This window comes from Trachypithecus francoisi, unplaced genomic scaffold, assembly GCF_009764315.1.
Source record: "Trachypithecus francoisi isolate TF-2019V2 unplaced genomic scaffold, Tfra_2.0 Lachesis_group3, whole genome shotgun sequence".
NCBI lineage: Eukaryota > Metazoa > Chordata > Mammalia > Primates > Cercopithecidae > Trachypithecus > Trachypithecus francoisi.
Window position 1 is genome coordinate 104,897,857 of NW_022681468.1, and position 14,136 is coordinate 104,911,992.

At 51.2% G+C, this 14,136-nt stretch overlaps 2 protein-coding genes and 1 pseudogene across 7 annotated transcripts in view; 2 read left to right on the forward strand and 1 right to left on the reverse strand.

The window, feature by feature from the left end:
* GOLGA6L9 (golgin A6 family like 9) overlaps positions 1-5,116 on the forward strand; it is a 33,823-nt gene extending 28,707 nt beyond the window's left edge. Inside the window, exons 2-6 of one of the 5 annotated variants that reach the window (XM_033190934.1) lie at positions 221-340; positions 960-1,019; positions 1,942-2,029; positions 2,414-3,096; positions 3,363-3,834. In XM_033190934.1, coding sequence (XP_033046825.1) covers positions 2,545-3,096; positions 3,363-3,542 — 732 coding nt within the window. In that variant the 5' untranslated portion in view covers positions 221-340; positions 960-1,019; positions 1,942-2,029; positions 2,414-2,544 and the 3' untranslated portion in view covers positions 3,543-3,834. Of the gene's footprint in view, positions 1-220; positions 341-959; positions 1,020-1,941; positions 2,030-2,377; positions 3,100-3,362; positions 3,835-4,805 lie in introns of those variants that run through there. The other 4 variants (XM_033190935.1, XM_033190936.1, XM_033190933.1 and 1 more) reach the window with 4 other exon arrangements.
* Positions 5,117-5,310: 194 nt separating this feature from the next.
* LOC117071213 lies at positions 5,311-6,529 on the forward strand (annotated as a pseudogene).
* Positions 6,530-8,844: 2,315 nt separating this feature from the next.
* On the reverse strand, positions 8,845-12,603 carry LOC117071208 (dynamin-1-like). 2 transcript variants are annotated; one of them, XR_004432192.1, is made up of 2 exons: positions 12,040-12,603; positions 8,845-11,351 (listed from the first exon to the last, which is right to left on the reverse strand). XR_004432192.1 is itself a non-coding variant. In XM_033190943.1 (2 exons), exons 1-2 carry the CDS (start codon positions 12,225-12,227, stop codon positions 10,586-10,588), a joined length of 303 nt encoding a protein of 100 aa, XP_033046834.1. In that variant the 5' UTR covers positions 12,228-12,603; the 3' UTR covers positions 8,845-10,585. The 2 variants fall into 2 exon arrangements, 1 of the variants encoding a protein (XP_033046834.1); XM_033190943.1 differs by having other exon boundaries at positions 8,845-10,700.
* Between the last annotated feature and the right edge of the window lie 1,533 nt (positions 12,604-14,136).

The window sequence follows — 14,136 nt, forward strand, 5'->3', positions numbered from 1 at the left end:
ACTGAGTTTAAGTTCTAGTATTACCTTTTTCTTCCTTTATATTTTTCTATCCATGATATCAATCCCCCTCAGTCAATAAATGATTGTGACCACACCTTGTTCAGTTGTTGGTGGCATTAAATCAGATGGTGTATAAGAGTATTTTGTCAAAACTGTACAGGAGGATGTGGCTGTAGGGGCTGATACTTCTCATGAGTTTTACTGCTCTTCCTTCCCACAGTTAAAAGAATATTGGCAGAGGAAGAGCCCTGGCGTTCCAGCAGGAGCTAACAGGAAAAAGAAAATCAATGGTAGTAGCCCTGACACAGCCACTACTGGTGGTTACCGCTCACCTGGGGATGTGAGTCTTGGCTGACCAGGCTCCTGGGGACAGGGGACCCAAGGGGCAGTAGAGGGTAACTGTTAAGATTGTGGATGGACTGTTGGGTACTGGTTAAGAATTCTGGGTTTGAATCCTGCCTCTCCGTCTGCTAATGATTGATTAGGGATTGATTAAGATGTGATTTAGGGCAAGTTGCTTGAGGTCTTCAGGCCTCTTTTTTCACATCTGTATAAAAGAGGTGGTATTTTTGGACTTCCATATGTGAAGTTTAATGAGATTTGTTATTGTTGCTTTTATGTGAATCCTTAGTACATGGCCTGCTGTAAACACCCGGGACACCCAGGAAATGGTCATTGCTGCTTGATTTTCCTCATCCCTAGTCTCAAGGGGAAGCCAGGCCAATGAGAAGAGCCACTTGCCATCAGGCTGTCCCTTTAGGAGTCACTGAAAGGGCCCCAGGGTGGGATGGTGGGGAGATAAGAACCATGAGAGAAGTTGGCACAAAGGAGTTATGGGACAAAGGGTCCAAGATAGGCAGAAAAGAAATGTTTGTCAGTTGATGGGGAAGAAAGGAAGTCAGGGGGCTTAGACACTGAGGGGGATAGAACATCTCCATATGCACTCTCATCTCTTGTAGTCAGCAACAGGTGTCTACGGGGAGGGCCCTGTGTCATCTACTACCCTGAAAGATCTGCAGGTAAGAGGCCCTGGGCCGAGGTTCAGTGACCCTGCAGGCCAGCCCTCCAACCATCTCCCACAGCAGGGGCTGGTTGCCTCTCTGCCAGCTGAGACAGCCCACACACACCCCTCCCCAGCCCTAATGATTGTTCTCTCTACCCCTCCCCGAAATCCTACTCCAACTCCTCCTCTCCGCATGCACCTCAGAGCCAGTACCAAGAACTAGCAGGAGCCCCGGACTCAAAGCTCCGTAATAATCAGTCAACTCAGTGAAAACATCCATTCACTGGGAAGAGTCCAGTGGGGTCCTCTGATTCCACGCTGCCAATCCTGGACTCATTTCCCCTTGGGGCCCTGAAGAAAGGGTCTAGGGGCCCCTGGTGCCAAGGGTAAATGGGGAGCTGGGGCACGCAGGCCTCACCTGGATGGACCCCAGAGCACAGAACGTGCAGCATGGCTCTTCTGCACTGCCCTCTTTGCTGACTCCCTCTTGTCCAGACACCCCTGCTTGAGTCCTTGCCACACACCCCCTGGGGTTGCCTCTCAGGGAAACACTAGCCTGGCTGGTTGACAGGGGCCCATATTTCTGCCCTGACTCTGTCCCTAATTTGCTTTTGGAGTCTGGACAAGCCTTCTCTCCTCCTTGGGCTCCTGTTTCTGGAGGAGGTAGAGAGTATCAAAGGTCTCTGTTAGCTCTGGGAGTCCGAGATTTAAAGGCCCCTAGAATGGAAACCTCAGGGCCAAGGGCTCCTGTCTGTCCTTTTCTGTCTTATGTCTCTGCTGTGAAGAACCGTACCTGGCCTGTAGGTGCTCAGTAGATGTTGAATGAACGCACCTTTCTAAATCACAAGCTGGCAGAAGTGGGGGCCTTTCTCCAACTCTGTCTCTAGAGGTTCACCAGCCCCTCTCTCTAGGGCCCTTTCACCCTGTGCTTTGGCCAGGTTCGCACATTGAACAAGGAGAAGCAGCATGAGATACATCGGGTACAGAAGCTTGGGAGGAGCTTGTTCAAACTCAAACACCAGAGGGGTAAGATGGGGCTGCTGTGACCTGGGGGCAGGACCGGCATCAGAGGGCTGTGGCTTAGAATGCCCCAGGGAGGGGGGGTGGATGGAAGGGCTTTGAGGCAGAGGGAGAGAGGTCTGTGCCAGGAGACTGCAAGCCTTGTCATCTGCTTGAGACTTGGTGTCCCCATCAGCAAAGAGGGAGGAGTGCCCGTTGTCAGCCACCCACAGTGCTCTCCATCTGAAAGTGGCTTGGAAGATTGGCTACCATCTGGGTGGGAGGAATCATTAGCAGTGAGGGCAAGTTTAGGAAGCCTGAGAGGAGGAGCTCTGCAGCAATGGGAGGATTTTTTTTTTTTTTTTTTTTTTTTAGAATCCAGAGGCCCTTATTGTCTGCTTCCTTTCTCAGCTGAACCCCGGGTCCCAGAGCCCCCAGCAGGATCCTCTGAGGTGGAGCAGTTACAAGATGAGACCAAACACCTAAGGAAGGAGCTGGAGAGTCTGGGAAGACAGCTCCAGGCCGAGGTGGAAAACAATCAGATGTTGAGTCTCCTGAATAGGAAACAGGAGGAGAGGCTACGTGAGCAGGAGGAGAGGCTATGTGAGCAGGAGGAGAGGCTACGTGAGCAGGAGGAGAGGCTACGTGCACAGGAGGAGAGGCTACGTGCACAGGAGGAGAGGCTGTGTGAGCAGGAGAGGCTGCCAGAGCAGGAGAGGCTGCTGGAGCAGGTGGAGAAGCTGTTGGAACAGGATAGGTGGCAGGAGGAGCAGGAGAGGCTGCTGGACCAGGTAGAGGAGCTGCTGAAACAAGAGAGGCTGCGGGAGCAGGAGAGGCTGTTGGAGGAGGTGGAGAAGTTGTTGCAGCAGGAGAGGCGGCAGGAGGAGCAGAAGAGGCTGCTGAAGCAGGAGAGGCTGCTGGACCAGGTGGAGGAGCTGCTGGAATGGGAGAGGCTGCGGGAGCAGGATCAGAGGCTGTGGGAGCAGAAGACACTGTGGGAGCTGGAGAGGCTGTGGGAGCTGGAGAGGATGCTGGAGCTGGGGTGGGAAGCCCTCTATGAGCAGCGGGCCCAGCCACACAGCGGCTTCGAGGAGCCGTTGCGTTGCCCCACCTGGGGAGCCTGCCCTCTTCCCTAGCCCTCCAGGCCTTTGTGTCACCACCTGTAAAATGGGCATTGTAGCCCTCACATGAAATGGTACTTCTAAAGGCACCTGTGAGCCAGAGCCCTACTCTGATGGCTGTGGGAGAGAGGGGATGATTTTTCTAACCAGCCTCCACCATTCCCAGTGCCATGGGAGGCAGACACCAAGTTCTGGGGTCTCCAGCTATAGTGGGTGGCCACTGATTGCTTCTGTCTGTCCAGAACAACAAGAACAAGAGCGCACTGCAGTTGGAGCAGCAAGTAAAGGAGCTGAAGAAGCTGGGCGACCTGACAGAGATGGTAACTTCCAACCCATCCAAGAAGGACTGGGAGGCGGGCACCAGCCTCTGGGGAGGGGAGGTACCAGGTCAGAGGCAGCTGCAGCCTGGGGGCAGGTGACCCCAGCACCCTCCAGGGCAGTCCTATGACTCTTTCTTGCTTCCTGCCCTCTGACCTTTAGAGGTGGGTAGCCCTCGGCTCCTCCCAGGTCTGGACACTATCATCCCAGCTAGAGGCATGCAGCCCCCCAATCATAGGGGAAGAGACAGTGGTATAAGAGGCTCCTTATGTTGGGTGTGGTCGCTCACACCTGTAATCCCAGCACTTTGGGAGGCTGAGGCAGGAGAATCACTTGAGGTTAGGAGCTTGAGACCAACCTTGCCAACATGGCGAAACCTCATCTCTACTAAAATTTCAAAATAAAATAATTAGCCAGGCATGGTGGTGCGTGCCTGTAATCCCAGCTACTCAGGAGGCTGAGACACGAGAATCACTTGAGTCCAGGAGGTGGAGGTTGCAGTGAGCTGAGATCGCACCACTGCACTCCAGCCTGGGATACAGAGTGACACAGTCTTAAAACAAAACAAAATAAACAAAACAAAAAGACTCCTGAGATTCAAACTGGATTCCAGCCTCGGTTCCACTGGTCATCATTCAACTACTTTGCATCTCTAAGTCTGTTTCTTTAACTTCAAAAGGAAGTTAACATTTTCCTTGCAGAGGTGCTGAGGATTAAATGAGATAATACATGGAAACATTAGGCATGTAGCACACTTAGCACACTTAGCTTAGCACACTTAGATGGTGGTTGGCTCCCTCTGCTTTTTGACCAGTCTGGGGCCTACAGTTTAAATGGTGGGAAAAAGAACATGAGATTTTAGGCTGGGGAAGGAGGCATGGGGTTCTAGGCAAGGGAAGCAGTCTCTTAAGCCTGAAGCAAGGGGCCAGGGGCCTGGGCAGACCACAGAGCCCCACAGTGCCCTTGCTACCCTATTAATGGGCCAGGAATCTGGAAGCCAGCCAACACATGCCCTCATGTCCAGGTTCTTCCTGCAGGTGGGGCTGAAGAGCCAAGAGGCTCAGAGTCTGCAGCAGCAGTGAGACCAGTACCTGTGTCACCTACAGCAGTACTTGGTTGCTTAGCAGCAGGTGGCCACTTATCAGCAGCTGACCTCTGAGAATGAGGTGCTGCACAGGCAGTTACTGCTGCAGACCCAGCTCATGGACCAGCTGCAGTGGCAGGAAGCTCAGGGCAAAGCAGTGGCTAAATTGGCCCGCCAAAAGTTGCAGGAGACCCAGGGAAGGGAGTTGCTGAGGACAGGGCCCTGAGACGGACAACCTGTCAACCTCCGTGCCTTCTCACCCTCTTTCCTGGCCCCTTAGGAGCACCTGGAAGTGACCAGCCAGCGGAAACAGCAGCTAAAGCCCAGCTGAGCCTCATGGCTCTCCCTGGGGAAGCTATGGGAGACCACTCAGAGGAAGAGGCGAGAGCCCCAGGAGGAAAGGGGGACTGTTAGTAGCATAGGATTGAGGAGTTGGAAGAGACCTTTAAGACAGCTGGTCATTATGCCGACCGGGTGTCCGCACTAAGTTCGGTATCAATATGGTGACCTCCTGGGAGCAGGGGGCCATCAGGTTGCCTAAGGACAGGAGAACCGGCCCAGGTCAGAAAGGGAGCAGGTCAAGACTCCTGCACCAATTGGTACTGGGACTGTTCCTGGGCAATATAGCAAGATCTTGGTTCTCAAAAGTAAAAATAAAGAACAGCTCATTCCCCTCTGGGGAGGGGCTGGCTCAGGGCTACACAGTGAGGGTGGAGACAGAGGTGGGCCCACAGTACCTCCTTTGTTGTCTGAGGACCCCTCTAGCCACCTCCCCACAGGAGATGGAGGAGGACATCTGGACAGTAAGGAGGAGGAGGCACCTCAGCCCATGCTGAGCATCCTGGAGGACCTGGAGAGCCAGGAGGCCATGGTGAGCCTGACTTTCCCTGCCCCTACTTCGTCACCTTCCTCTGTGGTCCCTCCCAGACCCTCTTGTGTTCTTGGTTTCACCAATCTTCTGATTTCTGTGGACTTTTCACTCCCTCCGGGAGCCAGTGGTCAGACACCATTTCATCTGTGACCAACAGGTGCACACTCTGAGCCCCACGGGAAGGGGCTGCGCTCCACCTCCCTGCACCGGTTGTTCTGTGTATGTCCCTACAAGAACACTCACCTCTTGCCTTCAGGTGGCATTTTTCAACTTCGCTGGAGCCCATGCCCAAGAGGAGCAAAGACTGTGCTGCCAGCGCCTGGCTCAGCAGGTGGTCTCATCCCAGAAGCCAGAGGCAGCGGCCCCAGCCCCAGGGACTGGGGGTGAGTTTGTGTGTGGGGAGACCCACCGGGCCCCGCAGGGGGCCATGGAGAAGGTGCAGGTGAGCAGGTCCTGGCATGGGCCAAGAATGGTGGGGGCAGGGCAAGGCAGGTGGCTCCTGAGATGTGACCCCATTATTTTGGCTCCAGAGCGACTTTATGGAAGGAGAAGGTGGACCTGAAGGAGAGGGTGGAGAAACTAGAGCTTTGATTCATCCACCTCTCGGGACAGACAGATACCATGAGTGAGCAGGAGGCCAGGGTAGGGCAGGGGGAGCTGCAGGGCCGTCGGAGGGGCGCCAGCATCTGAACAGTGTCCTCCCGCAGGAAAGTACATCACCCCATGTGGGAACCAGGGGGCAGTGTCAAAGATGCAGCACCAGCACCAGGAGGAGGACATCATCAGGCTGGCCCAGGACCAGGAGATGAAGGTAGAGTGTGCAACATCTCTGTGGGGGTGGGGTTTGGGATGAACATGGGCGCTGGCACCGGCATGGCAGCTGAGCACCCCTCCTTCCAGGTGACCCTGCTGGAGCTGCAGGGGCAGGTGTTGCATTTTGTGGGCGACCACAATGAGGGGCACGGCAAATTCCTGACCACTGCCAGAACCCTGCTGATGAGCCCACTCTAGGAGCCCCAAGCCCCCAGGAGCTTGGGTGTGCTGACAAGCAGGGTGGCGAGCAGAGCCCTCAGGCGGGGTGGGCAGGCAGGAGAAGGGGAGGCTCGCACTGAGCTCAGATCCCCTCCTCCCTCTCTCCGAAGGTCTTTGTGAGGTGAGCCTCACTGACAGCGTGGAGCCTGCACCAGGAGAGGCCAGGGAGGGTTCTCCCAGCGACCACCCCACTGCACAGCAGATCGTGCGGCTGCTTTCTGTAATGCGGGACACCCAGGAGCACCCAGGCTTGGCCAGCAACCCCTGCGTGCCATTCTTTTCGGGCTCCCGAGAACAGGGAGATAAACATCATCATCACCTAAGAGCCAGTCAAAAAATCAAAAAAAAAAAAAAAAGTTAAGGGGTTAATCTCCTACACAATTCATTTACTTCATTTGAATGTTAGAGCCACTCATGTTTATTTGTGTTTCTAATTTATAGTTTAAATTTATTTGTAAAAAGTTAAAGGAGAGTGGGTCTTTCCCTCATTTTCACTCTAGCATCCTTTAGCATTTCTCTTTTTCAGTTTGAAAATTGTAGGTCATTAGCTCGCATATCGAGTGTGCCCTTACCTGGTGGGAGTTCAAACACACAAAGACCCACTATTTTCACAAAACTGTTCTTGCTGGTTTGGAAAAGGCTGCCATGCTTTTTTAAATGTTATTGCAGCATGTATATTCATTATGGAATTCAGATAAAATTTGCTTATGTTCTGTTGTTATGTTTGATCAAATCCCAATCACAGTGAGCTCCTCATTAGCTCAATATGTGGGTTGCCCTCAAGTGCACGCTGTTTATTAGTTTGTAATATGCCACTGTGAGTACTGACATTTAGAGTAGTTTTAAAAAGGCCAAGAACTGGAAACAGCCTTTCCCCCTTTTTCTGTGTATTGGGGATGGGAGTAATAACATTTTGGGGAGTTTTTTAAATCTCCCAGAAGAGGAAAGTGGCCTGCTCTGGCAGGTGTGTGTTCTGGGCTCCAGAACACATGCAGGACTTAAAGTCCTGTTCTTGCCTTTTATTTTCTGAACTTGCTGCTTTTGCATTCTTTGAGTTCAGTTTAAAGACAGTTACTTTAAGTCTGTTGCAAACCCTCAGGCTGGAAATGGTACCACTGTTAATTAGCACCTTATTTGGTCTAACAGTTTTTCTTTAAAATTCTGAAACTGAGTTTACCTAATACATTGATAAATTACTTCAAAGGAATTTTTATAGTTCAAATCACTTCACTTTTACCCTGACACATATAAATGACTAGGAATGACCTTCAGATCGTGTTTAGCATCTGTAACTAAACTGACAATAATGTGTTCATTGGGTACCTATGGATTAAATCACACACTGACATATTTAAGCTGAATGTCAGTCTGGAAAATAAATGTACTATATTAACTGAAATACCACTCTTTGTCATGTGTTTAAGAAAAAGCTAAAAAGAATGGAATTGTATGACAATAACTTAAGTCTTTCTTCAAAGCGCATGCAGTCTTTGCAATACCTCATTCAGTCAAGTATTTGTTCTCTTCCTCATTCAGTATTAGGCAGCTTTCAATTTGCTTAGAAGGCAACATTAGAAGGTTAGAGTTAATCAGAAACATAAAATTTAAAATGTGAGTTCAACTGAATAAATCTAAATTTCTGTAGGAAGAATCAAAATACCTATTTAAAGATTGCAATATATGATAATCATTTTTAAAGTATTTGATTAAACTTGATAGGTTTTCCAGAAAGGAAAAAAATCAATTCTAAAACCAAAGCTGATTTTTAGAAAATGTGAAAATGTAAATCAGCCCTATCCATAACAGTTTCTTTAAAACTTTATGTTAGTCATTTTAAAATAACTATTCAAAAATGTAACTGCTATCTTAATGTTTTGAAATAAGTTAAAACATTTTAAATATGAATACTGTAGTTTAAAAGAAAGAAACTAGGGGAAGGAAAAGTAGAGAAAGAAATGCCAATTCCAGTCCAAAGCTTTATTTGCCAAGTTTTCTTAGAATGACTTTTACCAATTTATGAATTCTTATAAACATAGACTATATATGGAAATACTGAATCATATAATGGAAATACTGAATTTGCCTAAAGTGGCATTGCTGACTGCTGTGATGTTACTGTAATGTAATAAACTATTAAATTGTTGCAAATTAATAATTTGCAACAGTTTTGTGAAAATGTTGTTTTTGCCTTAAAATTGTGTGCGTCTTGAAAACTATAGTACTAAATACTATAGCATGCAAATACTGGGCACGCTTGGCATGAGATAATCTCTTTTTATTTTTATAAAATTGTAACTATGTAAGTGTGTTTATTAAAAGAACAAACTAAAAGTTATGGGATGAAAGAGTTATGGGATAAAACACGTGGAAAAGTGTGTCAAAAAAAGTAGAAAAAAGTTTTATGAAAAGTTATTTTAAAAAGTTACGAAAAAGAAGTTATGGTATTAAAAAAAAAAGTCACAGGATATAAAAATAAATAAAAGCAGGCCCCTGTCAGCATAAGCCTGGAGAAGTGGGTCTGGAGTCTTCACCCCCACCATGTCCCTGCCACCCCTTCCCAGTCACCATTTACCACTAGGGTAGCAAGACAAGACCCCTGTCTAATGGGGGGAGACAGACTTTTTGCCACCTTGACCATGGCTGAGTCCTTGAATTTCTGGACGATGATGCTTGTTATTTAAGAACCAGAGGCTGGCGGAGTTGGTTTGTTTTGAGAAGGCCTGATGACCTCTCTACTCTCACCAAAGCAACTTTTCCCTCAGGGGGCTCCCATCTTCTTATTCAGAGAGGCAGCTAAACCAGGACAGTGGGGCTAACAGTAGACCAGGTGAGGGCATGGGCTGCTGGGGTGACTCCCGCTTCCCCAGTGTACATATTGAATTTGTCTAACATTCTGGGGGGTAGGGCCACTCCCTGTATTGTACCTAGTGGAGGTTGGAGCTGGTATAAGGAGAGGAGGTTCTAATAATTATTTGCGGCTGAGAAACTTATTTATTACTAGCATAGGACAGAGGAAGGAGGCGGGGATGGGGTCGTGGCTCCCTTGGTGACGTGACTCCTGTTTATTTCGCTTTTCATTTTGGAATAAATGGATTTAGCCATACAGCTCAGCCTGGTGTGTTCCCGTTTCCCTCACTGGGTCCTGCAGTTTGTCCCACAGAACGAGGAGCCCCAGAGTGTCTGAGCATGTCCAGCTGGGCTGTTGGGGACCTTCCAGGCCTGCTACCTGTATGCTGCCTGGTGACGCCTGGTGGATTTGATGGGGACTGCCATGGCACCTATGGGGCACAGTCCGGCCCTGACAGCCAACAGGCTCAGAAGCCTGATCTAGCTGTGGCCGGGAAGACAGATACCAGCACCCAAGGGCACTGACTTCCATCCACCCCAGGTGTCTTCCCTTCCGTCCGCCTGCCTCCCTCTCCTGTCTGCACTGGGTGGCCTGTTCTGTCTGTCCTTCCAGAATGCCGGCTGCCCCTCAGTCTCCCTCCAGGCTGAGTTCATGACCCTGCCCCCTAGTGGCCAGAGCTGGCTTCACAGCATAGGAGCCAGCTAAACTCCAGGGACTTTCAAGGAAATGTGTCCCTTGGAAAGAAAGGCCTTTTCACCACTCCCAACAGCACCCTAGAAATGGCTTGACCTTTCCCCTCCCCTGAGCTCCACAGAGAACACAGCCAGCAGAAGACACATTCCCCGTCATCCAGAAATGGGTTTCTCAGCCAAGGGACAGCTGGACTGGTAGAGACTGTCAGTCCACGCAGCTGCCTGCACAGCACTCCCATGCTTGGTGGAGGGTGGGAGGGATGGCGGGGGCTGGCTGTCCACAGGCCGGGCATGACAGGCTCACTGGAGGTGGCACACTTTGGAGTGGCGATGTCAGGGGACAGCTTTCTCTTGTTGGGCCACAAGACTCCACAAGGACAGCACGGGGACTGATTCCCAGCACTAGAGGCGAGGCCATCGGCCATGTATAGGTGTGCGCATATATATACACACACACATATATATATATATGAGTATTTATAGCTATGTATAGAACAGGGCAGGGGCATACCACAGAGGGGGCACAAGTTTTCAGCAACGGTCACACGTGGAAGTGTCAGCTCACCACTACAACAGACTAAGTCACAGATGAAGGCTTTGGGGCTGGGGATCCACTGTCAAGTCACAGAACACCCACCCAGGCAGGCTTGGAAAGGGAGGCCTCCGAGAAGAGGAGAGATCTGTTTAGAGGTCGAAGCGGGACCTGGGACTCTCAGGACGGGATGGACTTGCCTGACCCAATCAGCGGGCAGTTGGAGAGAAGCAGAGAGAAAACAGGAGAGAGAAAAGGAAGCAGATTGCTGGTGAGGTAAGCCCAGAGCATGGGCACAATGCAAAAGCTGTGTGAGGGCCAGGGAGGGGAGGGCACAGGTGCGGGTGTGTAGTAAGGTTCCTGGAAAAGGGGCTGGAAGGGAAAAGGGAGGAAGATGGAAGGAAGAGCCGGAGCTTCACAGGTAGTGCCTGGGGGCTGCAGCGGCCCTCCACACCCCACATACGCCTCTCCCACGGCATCCAGGTAGTGCACCCACAGTTCAGACCAATGCTCAGTCCCCTCAGGCTTCCCTTTTCTCTGGTCACCCTGTCTTCCAACCCACTGGCCCAGGGCCACCCCTCACCTTGGGGAGCCCCAAGCAACAGCCACCAGGCCTGATAGGGAAGGAACACTGCTTGAACCAGGATGATGAAGCTAAAAGGAATGGATGGTTGGATTGAGCGCCGGAGGCCCCTCTGGGCCATCAGAAAGCCCAGGACCCTCTGAGAGGACCCTTGGGTAGGCAAGGAGGGCAGGCAGCCAGATGCCACTGGCCATAGATTTGTAAGTCTAAGAGGGGAGCCTCAGCTTGTTGGGGGACTGCAGGTCACATAGGTGAGGCTGGGCCCTTCCTGCAGGAAAAAGCAGAAGAGGGAGAGTCTGTGGCAGGAGAGGTGGGCAGGCTCACTGGACAGACCTCAGCCAGGCCAGCAGGCACTGTGGTCCCCTTGGCTGAATAGCATAGGTGACCCCTAGGAGCAACAGGCCGAGGTGCGTGAGCCTGCTGGCTGGCAGTAGTGCTTCAGCGGGGGCCAGGGACCCTGCTTTCGGTCACACACTAGCAGCTATGATGGTACCTGGGAGGGAGGGAAGGGGGCTTTGTGTCCCTGCCTGGCCTGTGAAGTGTGTTGTGGGATGACCGTGTGCATGGGAGTCTCAAGGTTTTATCCTAGATCCCCACTGGATTGCAACAAATAGAGGAAGTGGGACCCCGACTATCACCACTGCTCTGCAGTGGATTTGGCTCTCGGCACTCCCAGGCTGGGAGCTGGATACTCTGCCCTGGCAGCATGACTCAGACTGCATAACAGGTACGGCGTGCCCAGGATGATGTTCCTAGACCTCTGGCCGCCTCAGAATCCAGCCCCACACACGACCCCCTCCAAGCTCCCACCATAAACCATGAGCTCTCTGCCGTCTCTGATGGCTCCAGAGAGCACCCACGAATGCCAGCCTGGGCATGGAGCCCATTCCAAGAGTCCCCAGGCTCAGTCAGGGAGGCTGGGAGGGCTTTGGGACCGTGGGGACCAGCCCTGGTACCTGCGTCTGGCCAGGATGCTCTGCACCTGCAGCCAGGAGGCATCCACGGCCCCCGTGGGCGTGCTGACGGTGATTGTGTTGACAGTGGTCGTGTTGATGTCGCCAATGATGCTGAGCACCTCCGTCAGCATGTGGTGCATGCGCAGCATCTCGTCGCCCCACTGTGCCTGCTCTGCTGACTCCTCCATCAGTGTGTTCTGGTCCCCATGTGAGTACAGGTTGGACAGCAGCTCCAAGATGAATTCCTTGGTCTGAGAGTGGGCAAAGAGGGAAGAAGGGTGGAACCTAATGCCTATGCTGCCCTGGCCGCCCTGCCGGGCCCTGCTGGGACTGTGTGCTGGGCTTGGAGCCCCAAGTATGGCTTTTCAGACGCGGCTTCTACACCACTTAGACTCGAAGATCTGCCTCCCCACTGCCTTTTCTCACTCAGATGGGAACATTGAGGTCCAGACGAAAAGTCACCTGTCCAAGGTTATAGATCTGGAAGGGGACCCAGGACCTATCATGCCACCGGGACACCTGTCTACTCGGTTTTTAAAATATTTTTTTGGAGATAGGATCTCACTCTGTTGCCAGGTTGGAGTACAGTGGGTGAGATCACTGCTTACTGCAGCCTCAACCTCCTGGGCTCAAAGTGATCCTCCAACGTCAGCCTGTCAAGTAGCTAGGACAACAGGCATGTGCCATCACCAAGCCCGGCTAATTTGTGTGTACAGACCTGGACTCACTATGTTGCCCAGGCTGGTCTCGAACTCCTGTGCTCAAGCGAGCCTCCTGCCTTGGCCTCCCAAAGTGCTGGGATTACAGGCATGGGCCACTGTGCCCAGTCCCACGTTATATTTCCATGGGACAGCTCTGGTCTTGACCGTGCCTCCCTCCCTGGACCTGGTCCCAGAGGGCTGTTTGCCATCTCCCCCAGGCCAACATGGCCACCTGCATCCCCAGTACCACAGGAGCCCCCTGCCCGCATGGGGCAGTGCATGCTCATTGTTGATCATGAGGTGCATGATGGTCCTTGTCATGAGACCAACCACGAGGTCCAGCACGGTCTTGTTGACAATGGCCATATAGGAGTCTACCAGGTTCTGAGTGGTCTCCTTGAAGATCTATTTGCTTAGAATAGTGTTTACTAGAGGTGAGGAAGGGTAAGGGGGAGGGGGTAGCCAAAGGTTGGCTAACAGGTTAACAGATACAAGAGTACATGGCTGAATGTGGTGGCTCACACACTAGTGTAATCCTAGCTCTCTGGGAGGCTGAGGGGAGAGGATCACTTGAGGCCGGGAGTTCAAGGCCAGCCTGGGCAACATAGGAGACATTATGTCTACAAAAAATTTAAAAATTAGCTAGGCATGGTGGTCCATACCTGTGGTTCCAGCTACTAAAGCCCAAATTGAAGGACAAAATAAATCAATCACAACTTTTCACATTTTGTGAATGTGATCAAAATGTGACCAAGGACTCACTGAATTACATAGTATTATATCAATGTTACATTTCCTGATTTTGATCATTGCATTGTGCTTATATAAAATAATGTTCTTGTTCTGGAAGTAACACTGAAATATTTGGGAGCAAATGGGCAGATCTCCAAGTGGAGCAGAAAAAAAAAAGTTGTGTGTATACACACACACACATATACATACAAAGAATATATGGCCTGGCGCAGTGGCTCACGCCTATAATCCCAGCACTTTGGGAGGCCGATGCAGGTGATCACCTGAGGTAGGGAGTTCAAGAACAGTCTGACCAACATGGAGAAACCCTGTCTCTACCAATACTACAAAATTAGCCGGGCGTGGTGGGCACCTGTAATCCCAGCTACTCAGGAGGCTTAGACAGGACAATCACCTCAACCTGGGAAGTGGAGGTTGCAGTGAGCCAAGATCACACCATTGCACTCCAGCCTGGTCCACAAGAGCAGAATTCCGTCTCAAAAAAAAAAAAAATTAGCTTTGTGTGGTGGTGAGTGCCTGTAATCCCAGCTACTCGGGAGGCTGAGGCAGGAGAATCACTTGAACTAGGGAGCTGGAGGTTGCAGTGAGCCAAGATCGTGCCACTGCACTCCAGCCTAGGTGACAGAGTGAGACTCTATCTACC